Here is a 24856-nt window from a genome sequence, read left to right as displayed (position 1 = left end):
CTTTGCTTAAAAGAGAACTATGTGTCACGTTCATTTAAAAGTGTTATAATTTTGAGGATTATAAGACCCGCAGCCATGCATTATAAATAATGTATCCTGTATTTTCCAAAATATATTTCCAGCATATGGTTTTTTTCTATAATACATTTTCATTGCTATATTTCAGTCTAATGATTAGCAGGAGAAACTTAAACAGAAAATATTCAATATATTTAAGTAATAAAGTTAGGCACAAAAGATATATTTAAAAGTTTGAGGACATGGTAAATACTTTTTAGATTATTTTTTCTTATGCTAGAATATAAACTTTCTACCATAAAATTATGAGAATTTATTTATTTATTTTGGGGTGCTGTTTTAAATACAGATTTCAAGGCCCCATGTCTGACCTACTTAACGAGACATATCTGAGCAAGGGCCCTGGGAATCTGTGTTTTAAGAGACCTGTCCAGGTGATTTTGATGAGCTGTCAGGTTGGTCTAGACCAGTGGTTCTCCACTGTGGCTGTCATTAGAATTACCTGAGGACCATTGTGAAAAAATGCCAATGCCCAGGCCCACCATCAAAGGTTCTGATTTCGTTTTCTCCAGGGTGGGGCCCAGGCAACGGTATTTTTTAAAAAAACTTACCAGGTGATCCTAAGGTGCAGCCAAGGTTGAGAACCAGTGGGTTAGAAGATTCTCCAGATCACAGAACTTTAGGAATTACCCAGATCTCAAAACTCCAAATTTAGGGAACCCTTTAGAAAACAGCCAAACGTGCAGATGTGTGGACGTGGATCTGTGTGTGTTCCACCAGAAAGTCCTCATGTCCCAGTAAAAGAGCCCAGGCTCCTTTGAGTGAGTCTTTTAGGCATTTTGAGCCTCAATTTCTTTATCTGCAAAGGGTTATACTGAGAGTTCCTACCCTGGGAGGTGATTGCAGGGATCAGAGATAAAGCAAGCTAGAGCTCCCAGGACAGTGCCTCGTACATAGCATTGATTGAAACGGTGGCCAGCATTGCTGTTGTAGATATCATTGTTGTCATGACTGTTTTCACTACCGGTAGTACCACCCAGTATGTTTATATTTTACAGGGAGGCATCCACAGAGCACGACTGCGTGAGGACCAAGAGTCAAGACCCACTGGCCATCTACTTCACAAGTGGCACCACTGGGGCCCCCAAGATGGTGGAGCACTCCCAGGCCAGCTATGGTCTGGGTTTTGTGGCCAGTGGAAGGTACGGGGGACAGCTCATCTGATGGGTCCAAGGGACTGACAGCAGGTGCGTGAGCAGGAAGAGTGTGAGTCAGGGGGAAGGGGCAGGAGTTGAGGGCAGAGAGCTGACAAGGGGGTAGCTCAGGTGGGAGCGGAAGGCTTTGGGCTTTCCTCTGTGAGAGAGGAGAAGCCATTGGAGGGTTTTCTTTTTTTTTTTAAATTGTGGTAAAATATACACAACATAAAATTTACCATTTTAACCATTTTTAAGTGTAGAGTTCAATGGCATTAAGTACATTCACATGGTTGTGCAATCATCAACACTATCTAACTCCAGAACTGTTTCATCTTGCAAATCTGAAACTCTGTACCCATTACACAATAATTCCCCATTCCCTCCTCCCCCGACGCCCTGGCAACCACAGTTTTACCTTCTGTTTCTACAAATTCAACTACTTTGGGAAGCTTGTATAAGTGGAATCATACAGTATTTTTCCTTTTGTGTCTGGCTTGTTTCACTTAGTGTAATGTCTTCAAGCTTCATCCATGTTGTAGCATGTGTTAGAATTTCCTTCCTTTTTAAGGCTAAATAATATTCCAGTGTACGTACATAGAAATTTTGTTTATCCATTCATCCATTGATGGACACTTGAGTTGCTTCCACTTTTGGCTGTCGTGAATAGTGCTGCTATTAACATGGGTGTACAAATATCTGTTCAAAACCCTGCTTTTAATTATTTTGGATATATACCTAGAAGTGGAATTGCTGGATCATACAGTGATTCTATGCTTAATTTTTTGAGGAACATTGGAGTATTCCGAGCAGAGGAGTGACATGATCTGATTTGTATTTTTAAAAGGATCACTCAGGATATTGGGTGAGAATAAACTGTAGGGGGCAAGGGATGAAGCAGAGGACCACTAAAGAGGTCAGTGCATTAAGAGGCAAGGGTAGAGGCTTGCCCAGCAGAGTAGCAGTGGGAAGGAGTGAGAGCAGGTGAGATTCTGAATGTGTTTTGAATGTACGCCTAATAAGATTTGCTGACAGATTTGATGTGAGGTGAGAGAGAAAGAGAAGAGTCAAGGATGATGCCAAGTTTTATGGCCTGAACAACCAGAAGCATTAACTGAGAGGGGGAAGACTGTGGGATGAGCTGTCTGGTGGGAGAAAGAGGGGGAGATCGTTTTTAGCTTTGTAAGTTTGAAGTGCTTATTAGACATCTCTATACTTGAGTTAAAAGTGGAGATGTTGAGTAGGCAGTGGACATGTAACTCTATACACGCCTAGAGTTAAAGAGAAAGACTCGTGCTGGAGTTATCAGCATAAGGATGGTATTTAATGCCAGGAAATTGGATGAGATCAGCAAAGAATAATAAAAATTGAAAAGAGAAGAGGTCTCAGAACTGAGGCATTTCCACATTGAGGGGGTAAGTGAGGAGAATTCAGCAGAGGAGACTGAGAAGGAGCAGCCAACTAGTAGGATGAGGACCAGGAGAGTATGTGTCCCAGACTCCAAGTGCAGAACATGACCACTTTTCTGTCTTCCATGCTTGCAGGCACTATTTCCCATCCCAAGATGTTCTTCTTTCTCTGCCTCACCTTTGTAATGCCTACGCATTGTTTACATCTAGCTAAGGCGTCACCTCCTCTATGGAAGCTTTCTCAGACCCCATCTCCATCCTTTCTCTGGGTTAGGTGCCCATTCTCTGCAATTGCATAAGGCTTTGTGTTTAAAGCAGCTCTTCAGGGGCTTCCTAGATGTTCATACTTATTAAACCAGAAGCCCCTCAAAGCAAGACTAATCATTCATTTCTATATCCCTAATGCTAAGTCCAGAATAAGTGCTGAATAAATGTTTGCTGAATAAAGAGCCCTTATCATATTGTATTGAGATTATTTGTTCCCTCATATAGCATTCCACTAGACTGTGAACTCCTTGAAATCATGGGATCTTTTAAATTCTGTATCCTTAGCCTAGGGCATAGGTATATAGAAGATGCTCAATAGACACTTGTGGAAACAAAAGTTAACTTTATGGTTCTTGTATAGTTTTGAGAAGCATAAGTGAGTACCCACGGTGGGCATGGCTCCAAGTAAGGTAACACATATAGTGTAATCCTTTCTAAAGGTAGAAACATTGCTGAAGGTCCTGACTTTCTCTAATTGTTGGCAGGCAATGGGTGGCCTTGACTGAATCGGACATCTTCTGGAACACAACTGACACTGGTTGGGTAAAGGCAGCCTGGACCTTCTTCTTTGCCTGGTCTAACAGATCTTGCGTTTTTGTGCATGAGCTGTCCCCAGTTGATGCCAAGGTTATCCTGAATATAAGAGACAAAAACACCTCTTATGTTGTTGAATGTAAATGAGATGAGTAGAATATAAGTTTTGAGCTTTCAGAAGAAAAGGCTTGAATAAGTGACCAGTTCACCTGCTCCATTTCCATGAAGTCCCACCCTGGAACTCTCAGATCTTCCACCCTTTGTTTTTCTTTAGACTCTCTCCAGGCAACCCATCGCCATCCTCTGCTGTGTCCCCACCATCTTCCGGCTGCTTGTACAGGAGGATCTGACCAGGTACAGCCCATCTGCTTGGTGCTTTGGGGGCCCAAGTATGTGAATATACAGGAGTATATATACACATACACACCCACCACCTTATTCCAACTCTGTCTATCTGTCTCTGTCTCTCTTTATCTCTCTCTCTCTCTCTCACACACACACACACACACACTCAAACATACACACCCATATCCTCTGCAGATGCCCCTCGACAATAAACTTCTGCCCCCCAGGAATTTGCATCCAGATGGAACTGAATAGATTTGAGTCAGTCTGAAATTTCGGTACTTGAGGTGGGCTGTCTCCCCACCATACACCCATGGGCCATTCCCTTAGCAATGTCTGCTACTTCTAGCAGATTCTAGATTAGAGAAATTGTTGGATACTTGCTAGCCACTTGTGGATGGGATTTGTGGCCAAGGCCTTAGGTCTGGTGGGACTAACAAGCTCACCACAGTAGATGCTCCATCAGTCAGCCCCAGACTAACTCCAGCCAGCCATTTTTTGAGTGAATGCCATTGGGCACCCAGCAGAAGGCGACAAGACACCGTGAATGGCTCCTGTTCTGGGTGAATGCAGAGTAACTCTGCTGGCAGGACAAGTCTAGTTGCTGGCGTATGTGGAGAGAGACCTGACTCCCTTGAGTAATCTACTGACCCTGGTCTATGACTCCCTCTTCTATCCTCTCCCAAGTCACAAGGGGTTGTCCCCGGCCTCCCTCATCTTCCCTAATCCCATGTACCTGGCCACGAAATGCCTAAGAGAGTGTGTTCTTATATGAGTGTCTCAAGGTTAGTTCTTCTATAACGTAACAATTCATCCCATTCATTGATCTGTTGTGTCTATCTCTATGTCATGATTTTGACCAAAAGCAGACTCTGAATGATTTGTCCAAGAAAAATTTGGTTAAAAGATACTCAGTAATACTAAATAACAGTCAAACAAATTTGATCCAAAGGGAAAAATGGTAGAAAATGTATTTGCAATCACTGATTTTTCACACTTTGGACAATTTTTTGAATGGAGGGGTAGTTTTGCAACATATGTAATATCTGTGAAAACTTTTGGCCCCTATATCAGAATTTTTTTGGTTCTTAGAGGGCTACTTTCTATCTTTTAAATTTTTAATTGATTTATCTTTTTCAACCAGGTGGTTGTCCCAAGAAGTCTATTATCAATCCATTTGTTTCCAACTAAATGATTTGGGCCAATTCACCTGGAATTCACCATGTTATGTCAAAACCTGATATATGAGGTTCTGATTTTATTCCAAATTCAGATAGAATTGATTTTTTGAAAATTATCTGTCCGTGAGGAACATGCCTGTAAAGCCAGAGAATGGGGCTCTTGGAGCAGATGATACAGCCTGGAAGATTACTATCTAGTGCCTTTAGGTGTCTGGACCTGGGCAGCAGTGCTGGAGGGCGGGATGGGGATGGGGATGCTGACATAGGCGACCCTGTTTTCCTGGCTGAGAAAGGTACCAGTTTCAGAGCCTGAGGCACTGTTTGAGTGGAGGAGAGGCCCTGAATCCTGACGTGAGGGAGAAGTGGAAGAGCCAGACGGGCCTGGAGCTGCACGAAGGCTACGGCCAGTCTGAGACAGTGAGTACCACAGGGCCAGGCTCCCTGCCCCAGGTCACCTCCATCTGAGCCCTCAGCGGGTCAGCAGCAGAGCTTCCTGCCTTTCTGGCTGTCATCTCTGTGACACCTGTCGGAACTGCCTTGCCCACAGGGAGAAACTGGTAACAAAACTCCATCAGCTTTTCTTCTCCTATGGTTTAAAGGCAATTGAAAGTAATTTCACAATGAAACCGTGGCCAGCAAACCAACTCTCATGGCTGAGGATGGTGTTTGCCTGCACCAGGATAGCTGTGTCTGTCTGTGGCCAGAGCCCACGATCTTAAACAGTATTCTCCACAGCCATCTGTACAGACAGATGCCATCTGGGCAGCCGAGTCTTTTGGGAGACATGTTAAGTTCTTTATGTGTGAGTGCCCACTAGAGTGTTCAATAAATGTTTGATGATTATGGAAATAAGAGAAGAAAGAAAAGAAGATGGGGAAGAAGGAAGGGAAGAAGGGAGGAAGGAAGAGGGTAAAAGAAGAAAGAAGAAAGAAACAGAGAAATGAAGACAGGAAGGAAGGAAGAATGGGAAGGAGGAAGGAAGGAAGGGGAGTGAGGAAGAGAGGGTAGGAGAAAGAGGGAGGGAGAAAGAGTTGGAAGGCCGAGTGAGAGAAAAGGCATGGACCAGGAAGGAAGCTAAAGGGATAAGTCTCCTCCTTATTGGTACTGGTTTCTCTCCAGGTTGTAATCTGTGCCAATCCAAGAGGCACGAAAATCAAGTCAGGATCCATGGGGAAAGCATCCCCACCTTACGATGTGCAGGTAGGCAGCCTCTCCCAACTGTTGGTGAGGCTTGGTTCGAAGAGGGTAGCCAAACCCACGTCCAGGTCAATAGGACCAGGCTCAGCTGACTGGATGTCCTGGCTGTGCAGACATCCAGATACTGTCCTGTGATCTCTCTGCCAGATTGTGGATGATGAGGGCAACATCCTGCCTCCAGGAGAAGAGGGGAATATTGCTATCTGCATCAGACCCACCAGGCCCTTCTGTTTCTTCAATTGCTATTTGGTAAGTGGCCTAGAATGGCCATTTTCACAGTGATTGCTGTGTGTCAAGCTTTGTGCTCCACACTTTATAAATATCTATTTGTTGAACCCTTGCAATAACTGTGTGAGGTAGGTTGGCACTATTATTGATAAGGTGCTATTATTGGTAAGGATGGTGGTCTAGTGGTTAAGATTCAGCACTCTCACTGCCATAGCTCAGGTTCATTTCCTGGTCAGAGAACCATATCACCTGTCTGTCAGTTGTCATGCTGTGGTGGCTGCGTGTTGCTGTGATGCTGAAAGCTATGCCACTGGTATTTCAAATACCAGCAGGGTCACCCATGGTGGACAGGTTTCAGTGGAGTTTCCAGACTAAGACAGGCTGGGAAGAAGGACCTGGCCACCTGCTTCGGAAAAAATTGGCCATGAAAACCCTATGAATAGCAGCGGATCATTGTCTGATACAGCGCCAGAAGGTGAGAAGATGGTTCAAAAAGACTGGGAAGGGGTCCGGCCCCGTGGCTTAGCGATTAAGTGCGCATGCTCCGCTACTGGCGGCCCGCATTCGGATCCTGGGTGCGCACCGATGCACCGCTTGTCAGGCCGTGCTGAGGCGGCGTCCCACGTACAGCAACTAGAAGGATGTGCAACTATGACATACAACTATCTACTGGGGCTTTGGGGAGAAAAAGGGGAAAAAAAGGAGGAGGATTGGCAATAGATGTTAGCTCAGGGCCGGTCTTCCTCAGCAAAAAGAGGAGGATTGACATGGTTGTTAGCTCAGGGCTGATCTTCCTCACAAAAAAAAAAAAAAAGACTGGGCAGGGTTCCACTCTGCTGTACACAGGGTCCTAGGAGTTGGAATTAACTCCATGGCACTAACACATTGATAAGGAAGCTAGGGAGATGAAGTGACTTATCCAATGTCAATCAACCATGGGTGTGTCTGAGAGTGGAAACTTATAAGAGAAGGGCAACTCCATCATTTTAATGGTGAGAAAACCAAGGTTCAAAGAAGGGAAGGGACTTACAAAAGGTCAAACTGCAATTTCATGTCAGAGACTTGTTTTCAGGATTCTTTCTGTCTTGACTCTTTTGTGGATAGGAGTTTGCTGGCAGGGCTGTGTCCTAAGACTCCAGTCCAAGTTTCGGCAATAATCCAGTGATTACCTCTCCCTTACACTCACCTTGGCTGATGTTTTGATGGACTTTCTTTTCTCCAAACTCTTCTCTATAAAACTCTACTGACGTGGTTCTCAACCCTGGCTACACATTAGAAACACCTTGGAAGCTTCGAACTTTTCTGATACTCAAGCCCCAGCTCAATGAGATCGACCTTTCTGATGGTGTGGATCAACTCTCCAGGTGATTCAAATGTGCAGCCAAGGTTAAGAACCACGGCTTTACAGGAATTCTATCTGGTGCGTATATGAAGCCATCAGTCAGCTACAATATTGGAAGGAGCTGATAAAAATCAGTCCATTTGTTTTTAGAATGTTGTATATGTATTTTAGTGGCTTTTCTGTGACTACAAGAGAGACAGTCTTTCACAGTATTTTATTTAAAGTCACAGAAACTTACCTACAAGACAACAACATAGTAATTGCACCAAGCAGAGATCATGTTAAAATTTTAATGTATTTCCTCCTAATCATTTTTGTAAGCAATGGTAAGTCCTTGACTTTCCTGAAGAATTTGTTCATTCATTCATTATTGAGTGTCTACTTCATGTCACTAAGTATACAGCAATGGACAGGAAAGACAGGGCACTGGTCCTCATAGAGCTTGCATACAGGACCTCTCTGGGTCTGTGGTCGTCCCATTGAGAGAGTAAAGTAATTTGTAAAGTTATTTACTGGACAGGAACCTTCACTTTCTTCAACTTTTTCTTCCCATCACCAATACCAGCAGTTAGTTTTCTTTCTAGGTCATTTTTAACTAAGAAAAAGTATCAAATCTCTTCATGAAACTCACGGGACATTTGAAAATTGATAGACGATGTTAGCCCCAAGTTGCTCTGTGAATGACGGTTGGTCAGCAGGACTGACAAGGTAAGCTCAACCCCCGCATCAGCCCACATGTTTCAAATGCACACTGACCACTTGAAACAGCTGACATTGCCATGCCAACTAAATTAATATGCCCATGTCCATTTTATATCCAGTATAAAGAATATACTTGTCTTCCTAAGGAAGCAAACTGTCAAATATGCAGATGTTCATTACAGTGTTGTTTAAAACAGACAAAAAATGTGGAGCAACTATCTAAATTTCGAACAGCAGAAAATTAGTTATGCAAATGGTATTACAGCCTTGTGTATGAAAGCAACAAAAAAAAAAAAAAGAGAAAGAAAAAAGGAAAGGGAAAAGACTAAAAAGAAAAAAAACCCAAATTTCTAACAACAGGAAATTGTTTAAATAAATAATGTTACAGCCGTACAGGGGAATATTATGGAACCACTTAATATGATATTGCAAAGGACTTTTATTCTTGTGAGGAGACATCTATGATATATTGTTAACTGAATTAAAATTGAGTTATAAAATATACATATAGGATGTTCCATATGCATACAAGTATGTGTACACATAAAGTCACATATAGGCAATGAAAAAGTCCTATAGATGAGATCTAATTTTTAGCCTTGGTGGTCTGAGTAGCGGGACTGCTCTTTTGTCATCCTTCATCTTTATTTTCTATTTATTCTATATGAGATTTGTAACTGTGTAATACAGAAATAATAAAAATGTTTTTTAATGAAATTTATGTGAACAAAGAGCTCCCAGCGTATATTTTCATTCATAATTGGCACCGTACCACAAATACAGTTTTGTATTATGCTCTGTTTTTTTAATTGAGGTAATATTGGTTTATAACACTGTAATTTCAGGTGTACATTATTATATATGAGTTTCTCTATAGTCTGCATCATTCTCACCACTAATAGCGTAGTTCTTATCTGTCACCATACATATGTACCCCTTTATCCCCTTCACCCACCTCCCCACCCCCTTCCACTCTGGTAACCACTAATCTGTTCTCCTTATCCATGTGTTTGTTTATATTCCACATATGAGTGACGTCACATGGTGTTTGTCCTTCTCTGTCTGGCTTATTTCACTTAAAATAATACCTCAAGATCATCCATGTTGTTTCAAATGGGACGAGTTTGTCTTTCTTTATGGCTGAGTAGTATTCCAATGTATATATATACCATATCTTCTTTATCCATTCATCAGTTGATGGGCACTTGGGTTGCTTCCATGTCTTGGCTATTGTGAATAATGCTGCAATGAACATAGAGGTGCATAAATCTCTTTGTATTGTTGATTTCATTTTCTTTGGATAAATACCTAGAAGTAGGATAGCTTGATAGTACAGTATTTCTTTTTCTTTTTTTTTTTGCTGAGGAAGATTCTCCCTGAGCTAATGTCTGTTGCCAATCCTATTTTTGCTTGAGGAAGATTCGCCATGAGCCTACATCTGTGCCAATCTTTCTCTATTTCGTATGTGGGTTGCCACCACAGCATGGCCACTGATGAGTGGTGTAGGTCTGCACCTGGGAACCAAACCCGGGCCGCTGAAACAGAGTGAGCCAAACTTAACCACTAAGCCACAGGGCCAGCCCCAATATTTCTATTTTTAATTTTTTGAGAAGTTTCCATACTGTTTTCCATATTGGCTGCACCAGTTTGCATCCCCACCAGGAGTGTACGAGGGTTCCCTTTTCTCCACATCTTCTCCTACATTTGTTATTTTTTGTCTTGTTAATTATAGCCATTCTGATGAGTGTAAGATGATGTCTCATTGTAGTTTTGATTTGCATTTCCTTAATAATTAGTGATGTTGATGTTGAACATCTTTTTATGTGCCTGTTGGCCGTCTGTATATCTCCTTTGGAAAAATGTCTGTTCATATCCTCTGCCAATTTTTCGTTGGGGTTTGTTTTTTTGTTGTCGAGTTGTGTAAGTTCTTTATATATTTTGGAAATTAACCTCTTGTCAGATATATGATTTGCAAATATTTTCTCCCAGTTGGTGGGTTATCTTTTCATTTTGTTCCTTTGCCTTGGAGAAGCTTGTTAGTCTGATGTAGTCCCGTTTGTTTATTTTTTCTTTTGTTTCCCTTGCCTGAGTAGACATGGTATTCGAAAAGATACCGCTAAGACCTATATTGAAGAACATACTGCTTATGTTTTCTTCTAGAAGTTTGATGGTTTCTGGTCTTACATTCAAGTCTTTAATCCATTTTGAGTTAATTTTTGTATATGGTGTAACATAATGGTCTACTTTCATTCTTTTGCCTGTGGCTGTCCAGTTTTCCCAACACCATTTATTGAAGAGATTTTCCTTTCTCCATTATACGTTTTTGGCTCCTTTGTCGAAAATTAGCTATCCATAAACGTGTGGTTTTATTTCTGGGCTTTCAGTTCTGTTCCATTGATCTGTGCATCTGTTTTTGTGCCAGCACCATGCTGTTTTAATTATTATAGCTTTGTAGTGTATTTTGAAGTCAGGGATTGTGATGCTTCCAGCTTTGTTCTTTTTTCTCAGGATTGCTCTGGCTATTCGGGGTCTTTTGTTGTTCCATGTAAATTTTAGGATTCTTTGTTCTGTTTCTGTGAAGAATGTCTTTGAGATTTGATTGGGATTGCATTGATTCTGTAGATTGCTTTAGGCGATATGGACATTTTAACCGTGTTTATTCTTTCAATCCATGAGCATAAAATATCTTTCCATTTCTTTATGTCTTCTTTGATTTCTCTCAATAATGTTTTATAGTTTTCAGTGTATAGGTCTTTCACTGCCTTGGTTAAATTTATTCCTAGATATTTTATTCTTTTTGTTGTGATTGTAAATGGGGTTGTATTCTTGACTTCTCTTTCTGCTAGTTCATTCTTAGTGTATAGAAATGCAACTGATTTTTGTAAGTTGATTTTGTACCCTGAAATTTTGCTGTAGTTACTGATTATTTCTAATAGTTTTCTGGTGGAATTTTAGGGTTTTCTATATACAGAATCATGTGGTCCACAAACAGTGAGAGTTTTACTTCTTCCTTTCCAATTTGGATACCTTTTATTTCTTTTTCTTACTTAATTGCTCCAGCCCAAACCTTCAGTACTATGTTGAATGGGAATGGTGACAGTGGACACCCTTGTCTTGTTTCTGTTCTCAGAAGGATGGCTTTCAGTTTTTCACCCTTAAGTATAACGTTGACTGTGGGTTTTTCATATATGGCCTTTATTATGCTGAAGTACTTTCCTTCTTTAGCCATTTTATTGATTTTTTTTGTCATAAATGAATGGTGGATCTTGTCAAATGTTTTCTCTGCATCTATTGAGATTATCATGTGATTTTTGTTCCTCATTTTGTTAATGTGGTGTATCACATTGATTTATTTGCAGATGTTGAACCATCCCTGTGTCCTTGGTATGAATTCCACTTGATTATGGTGTATGATCCTTTAAATGTATTGCTGTATTCAATTTGCTAATATTTTCTTGAGGATTCTGTATCTATGTTCATCAGCAATATTGGCCTTTAATTTTCCTTGTTTGTGTTGTCCTTGTCTGGTTTTGGTGTGAGGATGATGTTGGCCTCAAAGAATGAGCTAGGAAGTGTTTTATCTTCTTCAGTTTTTTGGAATAGCTTGAGAGGGTTAGGTATTAAATCTTCTTTGAATGTTTGGTAGAATTTCCCTGAGAAGCCATCTGATCCTGGACTTTTATTTTTTGGGAGGTTTTTGATTACTGTTTCAATCTCTTTACTTGTGATTGGTCTATTCAGATTCTCTGTTTCTTCTTGGTTCAGTTTTGGGAGGTTGTATGAGTCTAAGAATTTATCCATTTCTTCTAGATTATCCAATTTGTTGGCATATAGCTTTTCATAGTATTCTCTTATAATCTTTTGTATTTCTGTGGTATCCATTGTAATTTCTCCTCTTTTATTTTTAATTTCATTCATTTGAGCCTTCTCTCTTTTTTGCTTAGTGAGTCTGGCTAAGCGTTTGTCAATTTTGTCTATGTTCTCAAAGAACCAGCTCTTAGTTTCATTGATCCTTTCTATTGTTCTTTTTTTTTTTTTTTTTTTTTAGTCTCTATTTCATTTATATCTGCTCTAATTTTTATTATTTCTCTCCTTCTGCTGACTTTGGGATTTGTTTGTTCTTCTTTTTCTAGTTCTGTTAGGTGTAGTTTAAGATTATTATTTGAGATTTTTCTTGTTTGTTGTGGTAGGCCTGTATTGCTATAAATTTCCCTCTTAGTACTGCTTTTGCTGCATCCCATAAGAGTTGGTATGTTGTATTTTCATTTTCCTTTTTCTCCAGGTATTTTTTTAAATTTCTCCTTTGATTTCTTCATTGATCCGATGGTTGTTCAGCAGCATGTTGTTTAATCTCCATATATTTGTGACTTTCCCAGGTTTTTTCTTGTAGCTGATGTCTAGTTTCATAGGATTGTGGTCAGAAAAGATGCTTGATATGATTTCAATCTTTTTAAATTTTTTGAGGCTTGCCTTGTTTCCCAACATATGGCCTATCTTTGAGAATGTTCCATGTGCATTTGAGAAGAATGTATATCCTACTGTTTTTGGATGGAATGTTCTATACGTATCTATTAAGTCCATCTAGTCTAGTGTTTCATTTAAGGCCACTGTTTCTTTGTTGACTTTCTGTCTGAATGATCTATCCATTGATGTAAGTGGGGTGTTGAGGTCTCCTACTATTATTGTGTTGCTGTCACTTTCTCCCGTTAGGTCTGTTAATAGCTGCTTTATATACCTTGGTGTTCCTGTGTTAGGTGCATATATATTCATAAGTGATATGTCCTCTTGGTGGAATGCCCCATTTATCATTATATACTGCCCCTCTTTGTCTCTCATTGTCATTTTTATCTTGAAGTCTGCTTTGTCTGATATAACTACACTTGCTTTCTTTTGGTTGCCGTTTACTTGGAGTATCATCTTCCATCCCTTCATGCTGAGCCTGTATTTGTCATTAGAGCTGAGATTGTCTCCTGGAGGCAGAATATTATTGGATCTTTTTTTTAATCCATCCGGCCACTCTGTGTCCTTTGATTGGAGAATTTGAGCTGTTTACATTTAGAGTGATTATTGATATATGAGGGCTTAGTAGTGCCATTTTATCTCTTGTTTTCTGGTTGTTCTACATTTCCATTGTTTCTTTTCCCTGGTATTCCTGAACTCCATTTCAGTTTGTTTGTTTTCTGTGATAGTTTTCTCTTTATTTATGATTTGCGGCTATGCTCTGATTTTTTGTTTGGTAGTTACCATGAGGTTTGTATAAAAGATCTTGTAGATGACATAGTCTATTTTCTGATAGCCCCTTATCTTGATTAGCCTAAGCAGGTTCCATCACTTTCCTCTTCCTCTCATGAGTATTGTTGTCACAAATAAGTCTTTTTTGTGTTGTGAGTCTGTGATTAAATTGTTTATAGCTATTTTTGATGCTTTCCTTCCCTTTATCTTTTATGTTATAAGTAAGTGTTTGCTAACCTGTTCTGATAGAGAGCTGCAATTTTCTGATTTGGCTGTCTATTTGTCTCCTTGCTCAAAGCTTTGTAAACCTTCGCCTTTTTCTTTCAGGTGGCAGGCCTTCCTTCCTCATTTCTTGTAAGGCAGGTCTAGTGGCAATGAACTCCCTCAGCTTTTGTTTATCTGGGAAAGCTTTTATTTTTTCAACATATCTGAAGGATAATTTCACTGGATAGTGTATTCTTGGCTGAAAGTTTTTGTCTTTCAGTATTTTGAATATTATATCATTCCGTTCTCTCCTAGCCTGTAAGGTTTCTGGTGACAAATCTGCTGAAAGCCTGATAGCGGCTCCTTTGTAGGTTATTTTCTTCTGCCTTGCTGCCCTTAATATTTTTTCTTTGTCATTGCTTTTTGCCAATTTTAATATTATATGCCTTGGACAAGGTCTTTTTGCATTGATATAATTAGGAGTTTCAAATACTTACAAATACCTGGCTTCAGGTATTTGTAAGTCCATTTGCTTCCCCAGGTGTGGGAAGTTCTCATCTATTATTTCTTTGAACAAGCTGTCTGCTTCTTTCTCCCTCTCTTCTCCCCCTGGAATACTTATAATCCTTATGTTGCTTTTCCTAATTGAGCCAAATATTTCTTGAAGAATTTCTTCCTTTTTAAAAAATCTTAGTTCTCTCTCCTTCTCCACCTGAAGCACTTCTATATTTCTATCTTTAGTTGTGTTCTTCATATCCCGAATTTCTGTATAGTTTTTAAAGAGTTTCAATCTCTTTGGTCAAGTATTCCTTCTGCTCATTAATTTTATTCCTGATCTCATTAAACTGTCATTCTGAGTTTTCTTGTAACTCATTGAGTTTCTTTATGACAACTATTTTGAGTTTTCTGTCATTTAGATTGTAATCTTCTGTAACTTCGGGATTGGTTTCTGGAGACTTGTCATTCTCCTTTGGCTGTGAAGTGTTACTGTAGTTCTTCATGGTGTTTGAAGAATTAATCCTCTGCCAGCACATTTGTGATAGTATCAGGTCACAGATTCCACCTGCCACCACTGGGGGGTGGGGCAGGAGCTGTGTTTTCTGAGCCCACCCCATCTGCTGGCGGTTGTGCTGGTAGAGCCACTCTGCATTTGTGAAGATTGGGCCATAGCTGCTCAGCAGGTTGTGCTCATGTGGGCAGGGCCTCAGCATTCAGTGAGCAGGTTGCACGCATGCAGGCAGGGCCTCTGTGCTAGCAGGCCCATTGCTCTTGTGCAGGCAATGCTGCTGCACTCGGCAGGGGACTGGCCAAGCTGCTTTGCTAGGTGAGAGGGGCACTTTCTTTCATTCAGGCTGGCACTGTGCTTGCAGGTGGTTTGGCTGAGCTGCTGCACTTGGTGGATGGGACAGCTTCACAGGGGCTGAGTTACCATTGCTCACTGGGGAGTGTTCCCACCTGCTGGGCTGATTCTGTAGGTAGGTGCTTCTGCAGGCTGGACTAGCACTCCAAAAGCGTTCACGTGTGTGGGATGGGTTGCCCCTGCCTCCACTTACAGTCATACTGGTTGCTGTCTGAGGATCCACGACCTGGATAGCTCCTGCCAGGGAAAAGGAGGGGTCCACTCACATAGTTCCAGTGCTTCCTGGGGATCCAGTCCACCCACTCTCAGATGTACAGCATGGATCTCTCTGGCATCCTGTTGTACTGTGTAGGGAATCCTCTGTTGGTTGATGAATGTCTGTTTAGTTATAACTTAGAGGGGAGAGACAAAGGGAACAACTCACTCTGCCATAATGTTAATGTCAATCTCCTAGGACTCTGTACTATAAATTTTTTCAAATTAAGTTATGTCATCAGTCTTTTTTTTCTTTTTGGTGAGGAAGATTGGCCCTGAGCTAATAACTGTGCCAATCCTCCTCCACTTTGCATATGGAATGCTGCCATAGTATGGCTTGATAAGTGATGTGTAGGTCTACACCCAGGATCTGAACCTGCAAACACCAGGCTACCAAAGCAGAGCATGCAAACTCAGCCACTACACCACCAGGCTGGCCCCTGTCATGAGTCTTTTTTGTGGCACTAAGTGTTTTGGGAAAATTTCATTTCCTATGGAAGCTTAATGTTTCTGCAATTTTTAGTGAATGTGATAATTATGCTTTGTGTAGTACATTCCCTCCTGTGGCTGTTGGATCTGCCAGGGGTGCTTTGAATCCATTACCCTGTGCCCAGCCTCACAACATGTGCCATTACCCTGAGAAAGTTAATGTCTCCATCCATGGTCTTCTCTAGAATGCTGCTTTTATGTAAAGGCAAAGGATGGCCTGCCCAAAAAGCCCCTTCACAAATTACTCTCACCAAGATGTCTTTTTTCCCCAAAAAGTTCTTTTTTATTTATAATTATAAATGTAATACACATGTATTGTGTGAATAAATCACCATTTATTTATCCATTCTCCCATATATGGTCATTTGGCTTGTTTTCGGTGATTTGCTAGAAAACTGTTCTGCTGTGAGCACATTTGTCCATGCCTCTGGTACACAGATGCTAAAGTTGCTCTTTGGAATATATCTAGCTGTGGAATTGTTATGTCATGGGATGTGGGGATGTTCAACTTTACAAGAAAGTGTTTAATTTTGCTAAAGTGCTTGTACCAATTTACATTCCCACAAGAATCCTAAGGGCGAGTCACCATGGTCTCTGGACACTTGTGATCCCATTCACTGCAAATAGGAGTGTAACAGCTTAGCCCTTTTGATAAAGTAATTTTGATAAAGTAACTTGATATCCAGGGCTATGAAACTGGTCATACCCTTTGGCTTAGGAATTCCATCTTTGGGAATAACTACAAAGAAAAGAACTCAAAATGCAAGAAAATATTTGGCACACAAAGATGTGCACTGCAGCATTGTTTATAACTGAAAAATGGAGGAAAAACTCAAAATTTAAGAAATGGTTCAGTCATGTGTAGTAGATTGACAGTCTAGTAGGTGTAAAGTGTTAACTCATGGTATTCTATCCATTTCCTTGGTTACTAGTGAAGTTGAATATCTCTTCATAAGTTCAGTAGCCATTTGTATTTCCTCTTTTTGAAATGCCTGTTCATGCCTTTGCCAACTTTTGTTGAGTTGTTTGTCTTTTCTAATTGATGTATAAGAGTTATTTAGTATACTCTTGATACCGATCCCTTTTTTGTTGTATCAGTTGCAAACATCTTTTCCCAGCTTGTAGCTTTTCTTTTCACTTTGTTTAAGGTGTTTTTGTTGAACAGAAGTTTTCATTTTCACATAGTCAAATCAATAAGTTTTTTCTTCTATGGTTAGTGCTTTAAGTATCTTATTTATTAGGTCATTTTCTATGCTGGGGTAGGAAATATACATTCATTTACATTTTCTTCCAATAGTTTTAAAGTTTTGCTTTTGACATTTAAGTTTGTAACCATTTGTGGTTGGTTTACGTATGGTGTGAGGTGGGGATCTATTTTATTTTTTCCACGTGGATAGCCAATTTGTTGAACAACTCTCCTTTCCCCAGTGATCTGTCATGTTGACTTGGTCAGATATAAAAGTTTGATATATCCATAGATAGATAAGTTTGGGCACTTTCTTCTACTTAATTGTCACTTGTTTTATCTGTGCTGGTACCAGAGAGACTTGTCCACAAACCGTTCTCATAAGTCTTGACATCTAGTAGAGCACGTCTCTCCTTCTTACTCAACTTCTTGGAGATGTTTTACCTAATCTTGGCCCTCTGCTGTTATATACATTTAGAGTCAACTTGTGAAGTTCCATGCAAAATGTTTGTTAGCATTTTAATTGGAGTTGTACTAAGTCTATAGATCAATTTGGAAAAAATTAACATCTTTACGATATTAAGTCTTCCCGTTTTTGCATTTATTTGTATCTTCTCTAATGTTCTGTAGAGTTTTAAGTTTTCTGTGTACATTTCTTACAGATTTTGTGATGGATTTATTTTTCAGTGTTGATAGCTTAGCTTTTTTCTTTTTTCTCAGAATGCATTTTTTAAATTGCATTATAATTTATATTGTATATAAATTATAATTTACATACAATAAAATGCACCAATGTTAAATGTACAGGTCAATGACCTGTACATTTTATCACCTCTAAAAGTTCTTTGTAGCCCCTTGCAGCCAATCACCAAGCCACAGGCAATTGTTAAATTATTTGCTGTCACTGTAGAGTAACTTTGCCTCTTTGTTTTTTAAAAAAGAACTTCATATAAATGGAATCATCAAGTATTACATTGTGTGTGTCTGGTATCTTTTAGTTAGCATCGTGTTTTTAAGATTCATCCATATCATTGCATATATCAGTGATTTATTTCTTTTTCTTGCTGAGTAATAGCTTTTTCTTTAAAATTTTGAGAATCAGAGTTTGATTTTTTTTTTCTCTTTCCTCTACCCTTGATTTTTGCCAGGCTCTCACTTTCTACCTTCAGTGATTCCTGAGCACAGAGTATCAGTGTGATTTTTTTATCCTAAATACCAAGCCTGTGCCCTCCCTCCTGCATTCAACTATGCTTCCCAGGACCCCTCTAAGGATGGTAGTGGGTGGCTGTCCTTAATCATTTCCTGACAGCTTCCTTCCAACTATAAGAGAGAAACCCCACAAATTCACGGCCCCTTGTCCAGTGGGAAATTCTGGCCAGCTTGGGCTTTGGGGACTGCTGGACTTCCTGTTGAGGGGCCCCCAGGCTCCTACATGGGGCCACTCGGGCTGTAGCTGGTCTGAATGGCTGTGCCCCGATGTCCCTTCATGGGCTTTCTTCGTCTTTCAGGACAATCCTGAGAAGACGGCCGCATCAGAACGAGGGGACTTTTACATCACGGGGGACCGAGCCCACATGGACAAGGATGGCTACTTTTGGTTCATGGGAAGAAACGACGATGTGATCAATTCCACAAGGTCAAGCTGTCTGCTCTTTTCTTCTCCCTTCGAAGCTTCATGGGCGAGGGGAGGTCATATGGAAGAGTTTGCTTTCCTCTTCCAGCTACCGGATCAGGCCAGTTGAGGTGGAAAGTGCCCTTGCCAAGCACCCAGCTGTCCTGGAGTCTGCTGTGGTCAGCAGCCCAGACCCCGACAGAGGAGAGGTAACCAGTCCAGCCAAGAACATTGCCCCCTGAGTCTCTGCCTATTAGCACCCAGCAGAATAATCTGGAAGGCCCAGATTCCCCCCTATCTTTCTGCCATCCAGGCACCATAGAGTCTGAAATGCTGCCATCAGACACACATTCCTTTCGGTTGAGCATTGCCCTCGTGTCTTTAGAGCTATAAATACTTTCTAGAGGGACACCAGGGGAAGATACCAACACTTTGATGACAACTAGAGACAGAACTGGGTCCAAAAAAGGCTGACTGTTGGGTGGGAGATGGTAGTGGTAGGTGCAGGCTTTGTCATCTGTCCTGTCCCATAGAAAGTCCTTTTCCATTTGCAGATGAGGACATAGAAAGTGCCCCAGACATAGTGGCTGGTGGCTCTAACCTGGGGGGAACAGCTAACTCGAGGGATGACAGAATAAGTATCTGCAGTGACCTTGATCTATCAGAAAGATGGGCCAAATTCAATAAGCTAGCCTTTCTCAGGAGAAATGCCAATTCCTTCCCAGGGTCCCAAAGGAACAGATAGAATGGGAGAAATAAGCTCATAGGCAGACCTCTGTGCTTTTCACTGGCTGTAAATCCAATGTAATTCTGAAGTTGTATGTAGTTACTTTATGAAAGTTGGTGCAACTTCAAGCTACATTCTCAGAAGAACCAGGGCCAGAGGAGTGATGCTCCGTCTGGGCCCTGGACTGCTCACAGCTGCATCGTCTGGGGTTCTTGTTTAAGGTGCAGGTTTCTAGACCTCAAGTCAGACTTGCTGAATCCGAGTGACTGGGATGCAGCCCAAGGAATCTTCATTTTGACCAGAAGTCCCCAGCCAACTGATTCTGATGCCCACTAAAATTTGAGGCCACTAATGTGGAATGAGGGAGGTGAGAATCCCATCTGTATGCTGGAGAAATGACACCTGGAAAAGTATGCCTAGTTCTGCATGCTGCAAATTAGCTGGGGCTGTGACAAATTGCTGTGTGCTCACAGAAAATCCATATAAAGCGTTCAGAACAGAGCCTGGCACATAGAATGTGCTCAGTAAATGTTTGGTAGTTTTAGCAGTAAGAGAAAGCCCTTCCTAAAAGCCAGATCTGTCTGAACATGAAATGGTGGTGAGATGCTCACCTTTGGAAGTATGCAAGGACAGTGAACCACCGCTTAACAGGATGTGTTGACAGAGTTGTATGCTGGTATGAACAAGCAACCTCCTGGCCTTTGGATTTTTCTGTTCTTACCAGAAACCACGTTTTGTTGTGCCTGAGTTTGGGACTCTTCCTCTTCCTTCGCAGGAGGCAGCCTGCAAGAAAGACATGGGCAGAGAGCGCCAAGGTGCAGCATGTCCCTCAGGATGCCTGGAATATAGGTCGTGCAGCAAAATGTTTGCTGATTGCAGATGCTCACACATGCAGTCTCAGAAAGAGCCCCCTCCCCTTGAAAGTGGTCTGCACTGTTCCCCGATCCTGCCTCTCCAAACCTACGCCTAGTTACCTTCCTAGTCAGGAAAACCTGGACGTAATGGGACTTAAGGAGTTTGTGAAGCTTCTCTCTCCAAAGTATTTGCATCCTAAGAGAAGCATGTTGGCTCCTAAGGGTGTCACTTCAGGTATGGAGACTAGTTTGGGAAATAGGTAGGAGTCTGAAATCATTCCACAAAAGCCAATGCTCCCGAGAGTTGGTCCTGGAAAGGCAAGCAACAGAAAAAGTTGGTGTTGTCCATTTCACTGGCTGAGCCCAAGGAATTGTAGAACTTGCTTCTTTTGCTGGTAAAAGTGAGTGCTTATTCACAGGCTAGGTTAGGGAGAAAAGAGTTGTTACACAAGGCCTGATTGTTTTTTTTCTCTGGCAGGTAGTAAAGGCGTTCATAGTCCTTTCTCAGCCTACTCCTCTCATGATCCAGAGGAACTAACCTGGGAGCTCCAGGAGCACGTGAAAAGGGTGACTGCTCCGTACAAGTACCCCAGGAAGGTAAACATCGGGGGTTCTAGGACATGATGAGCTGGGGACTCAGGAGGGCACACGCTACCTGGGCTCCCCCTCCGGGCTCGGCGCTGGGGAGATGAAGGCACAAACAGGCCCAGCAGCTGCTGCAGCCTTTTCTGCCTGTCTGTTCACGGGGCCTCCCCAAAGCACATTCTGTTCCTCCTCTAAGAAGTGACTGTAAATCAGATTCAGGGGGTGGTGCTGAAACACTGTGGGAAAGATCACGTGCTCCAGGCTCTGACTGTTTTGATTGTTGCCATTTGGAGAAAACCATGACTCATGGAGGCTTTCTGACGAAGTGGCCGATGGTAATGACTCTTTTCGAGACAAAAGTCTTTCTGGGAAATGATGATTTCAAAGTGTTTTTGTTTTTGTTTTATGGTCACTAGGTGGCCTTTGTTTCATAACTGCCAAAGACGGTGTCTGGAAAGATCCAAAGGAGTAAACTTAGAAGTCAAGAGTGGAGGAGATGAGAAACAACCCCAGAAAGGCCCCACAGGCCTCTGAAGGTTCTAAGGGGAACTGGTGGGGTCACTGCTTAGTCCTCACTTGGAGCATCATTCCTTCAACCCTGTGACATCAAAGGCTCTCGGCTTCCAAATGGACATCTCCAGAATCACTGGATGACCCTGGAAGAAAAGAACATCACTGACCCAGAGCGCATGGCCCCTGCCCAGCCTAGCAGATGTTTGGTGGCTCAACTTCCCCCTCTGTCTGGAGGCGTCTTCAGCAGCTGCCCACTGGTCTTACTTCCTAAGAGCTTGCAGCTGGCCCTCGGAGGGACAGGTCACCACAAGGTCAGAACACTTGTGATCTCATTCACTGCCAATGGGAGTGCAACCATTTGATCCTTTTGATACAGCCATTTGATAATCATATCCAGGGCCATAAAAAAATGGTCACAGCCTTTAGTTCAGAAATTCCATCTTTGGGAATCACTACAAAAGGAAGGATTCAAAAGATGTTTACAGTAGCATTGTTTAAAACTATGAAAAAAGAGGAAAAAATTCTAAGTCCAAATAATAGAGTAATGATCAACTAATTGCAGTAGGTTAACTCAATAACATATTATGTGGCCATTAAAAATATGCCTTGGGGAAAACTTGAGCTATCTTAGTTTTAAGTCAGAATAAAAATAACATATGAATACTGGAGAGTCACAGCTGTCACAGCTTTGAAAGATAAAAGAAAAACTGTAGATGGAAAAACGATGGGGAGGAAATACACTAAAACGTTAATAGTAATTTTCCTGGGTATTGAAAATAATGGATGACGGTTTTTTCCTTTCCTCTACATTCCTCTATTTTCCAAGTTTTCTCAGTATAACTGAGTATGTATAACTATTTTAATGAAAAAATTATTTTAAAGAAACAATCCCCTCAAACAACTCTCTGCCTCATGTCTAGTTCTTCCTCCACACCCTAAGTCATCGTCCCCAAATGGTAGTGTAGTGTGTCTTATCAGGAAGGACACGAGGACCTGAAGCCACATCCCAGGCCCAGAAACAGAAAGGATGATTCTGGGCAGCTGAGACCAGCCAGGTGGAGAAGAAGCAGATGGAAACTCAGAGTCAACCCAGTGCTGCTTACCCGACCCCCAGCACCTCCACTCATGCACCAATCGTGATTTATTGAGCGCCTACTCAGTGCTGGGCTCTGCGAATGCGATGATAAGCAACAGCCAGCCCAGTCCCTCCCTGTATCAGCCAGCTCGGGCTGCCAACCAGAGTGCCACAGACTGGGGGGCTTTAACAGCAGGGATTTATTTCCTCAGTTCTGGAGGCTGCAAGTCCAAGATGAAGGGGTTGGCAGGGTTGGTTTCATTCTGAGGCCTCTCTCCTTGGTTTGTAGACGGCTGTCTCCTCCTGTGTCTTCACATGGCCTGTTCTCTGTGAGTGACTGTGTCCTCATCTCCTCTTATAAGAACACCAGTCGCATTGGGTTAGGGCCCACCCTAACGACCTCATTTAACTTAATCACCTCTTTATAGGCCCTGACTCTGCATACAGCCACATTCTCAAGTACTGGAGGTTAGGACTTCAGCATATGAATTTAGGGGGACACAATTCAGCTCATAACACTAGCCTTGTAGAGTTTACTGTCTAGTGGAGAGCTTGATATTATTCATCAAAGAATAATGCCAATAATGACCAAGTGTGATAAATGCTATAAAGGAAACACTACAGTTAAAACATATTTGGGGGCTGATCAAGACTGGGGGGACACAGGGTATCAGGAGAGGCTTCCATAAGGAGGTCCCCCCTGAGCTGGGGTTGAAGGAAAGGTGGCAGTAAACCAAGAGACTGGGGCTGAGCTTTCTGAACAAAGGATATCCATGTGCAAAGGCCCTGAGGTGGGCAAGGCAGGTCAGTGTTTCTAAGAACAGCTCACACTCGGCGCCAGCTATGTCCAGGCACAGCTCTAAATGTTACCTCTCAGCCATCCTGTTGGACAGGTATTGATAACATCCTCTTTTTACAGATGGAACAGAGAGGTTAAGCAGTTTGCTGAAGTTCACACAGCTAGTATCTCACAGAGCTGGAATTCAAACCCAGGGGGCCCAGCCCAGTGTCCACACATGCTTCGCCTTTCACAACTGATTCACGATGGCCTGGTTTCGCAATTTTGTCTTTCTCCAATGAGTGCCAGGGAAATGACAGAGAAATGACCCCCTTAAGGTTTCCTAGCCCTTAAAAAGAAAAAATCGGGTCAAAGTGATTTACTTATTCTTTTTTTTAAAGATAAATCTGACATGTAACATTGTGTAAGTTTAAGGTGTACAGTGTGTTACTTTGATACATTATATGCTGTAATATGGTTGTAGTGATATTTATCACATTACATCATTATGGCACAATATTGTTGTCTATATTCATTATACTGTGCATTAGATCTCTAGGGCTTATTTGCTACTTGTTACAAGTTAGTACCCTTAAACGGCGTCACTCTTATCCCCCCACGCCCAGGTAGCTACCATTTTACTCTCTGTTTATTACAGGTTTAACTTTTTTCGATTTCACATATAAGTAATATCATACAGTACTTGTCTTTCTGTTGTTCTTTATGCCATTTTTTTTTTGTGGTTGTTGTTAGGAAGACTGGCCCTGAGCTAACATCCATGCCCATCTTCCTCCACTTTAAATGGAACGCCGCCACAGCATGGCTTGACAAGCGGTGCGTTGGTGCACACCAGGGATCCGAACTGGCAACCCCGGGCCCCGGCAGCAGAGCGCGAGCACTGAACTGCTTGCGCCACCCGGCGCCCCTACGCCATTTGTTTTTATGGCATTCCTGGGCTGGGCAAATTCTCTTCATTTTAAAGGTGGAAATTCAGACAGGGGATTTGCCCAGGCCCAACAGGAGGGGGCGCCAGAGGCCAGGAAAACAGGCAGGTCTGACTCCACATCACTAGTGCTCTTGGGCTGGGGCCTGTAGTCGTGGCATGGGGCGCTGCTGGGATTCCTAATGAGCCCCCAAAATGTCAGTTCCCTGAAAGCCGTGGCTTGGGTGGAAATGACGCCTGGGGGAAGCGGCACCTGCCGTCACTGTGCTGTGGTCACACTGCTCCGGTCTCTCAGCCTCAGATGCCTTGTCTGCAGGTCGGATGCTGTCTGGATTCCCCTCCTCTCCCCTCTGGGCTGAACCAGTCTGTTCTCCCGCTGCAGTCAGAGCTCTCCACCAGGGGCCTGGGCTTAGACTTCAGTCAGGACAAGCCAAGGATGATAAAGGGTCGGGGAGACACAATCACCCTCCCCCGAGGGGCCCTGCTGACACACGTGACTCCCAGCCAGCTCTCCCACAGTCACTTCAGCCCAGCTCAGCTCCAAAGGAAAAGACAAAACTCCCAGCTGCAGCCACACCACAGGGAGCCAGCACCACCACCCAGCACTTCCCAGCTGCACCCCCAGCC

General features: G+C 42.1%; 1 protein-coding gene across 1 annotated transcript in view; it reads left to right on the top strand.

Moving 5' to 3' along the window:
- Window positions 1-21713, top strand: part of LOC131422021 (acyl-coenzyme A synthetase ACSM5, mitochondrial-like) — a 39664-nt gene extending 17951 nt beyond the window's left edge. Inside the window, 11 exon segments of the mRNA XM_058568876.1 lie at window positions 1077-1220; window positions 3373-3550; window positions 3696-3775; window positions 5241-5364; window positions 6067-6147; window positions 6292-6393; window positions 18651-18778; window positions 18864-18963; window positions 20814-20838; window positions 20841-20932; window positions 21353-21713. Of these exon segments, the coding sequence (XP_058424859.1) occupies window positions 1077-1220; window positions 3373-3550; window positions 3696-3775; window positions 5241-5364; window positions 6067-6147; window positions 6292-6393; window positions 18651-18778; window positions 18864-18963; window positions 20814-20838; window positions 20841-20932; window positions 21353-21454 (1156 nt within the window). The 3' untranslated portion in view covers window positions 21455-21713.
- The last annotated feature ends 3143 nt before the right edge of the window (window positions 21714-24856 follow it).

The sequence above is a fragment of the Diceros bicornis genome, chromosome 26, assembly GCF_020826845.1.
Source record: "Diceros bicornis minor isolate mBicDic1 chromosome 26, mDicBic1.mat.cur, whole genome shotgun sequence".
NCBI lineage: Eukaryota > Metazoa > Chordata > Mammalia > Perissodactyla > Rhinocerotidae > Diceros > Diceros bicornis.
Note: the sequence above shows the minus strand (reverse complement) of the source record. Positions and strands in the feature narration are given on the sequence as shown.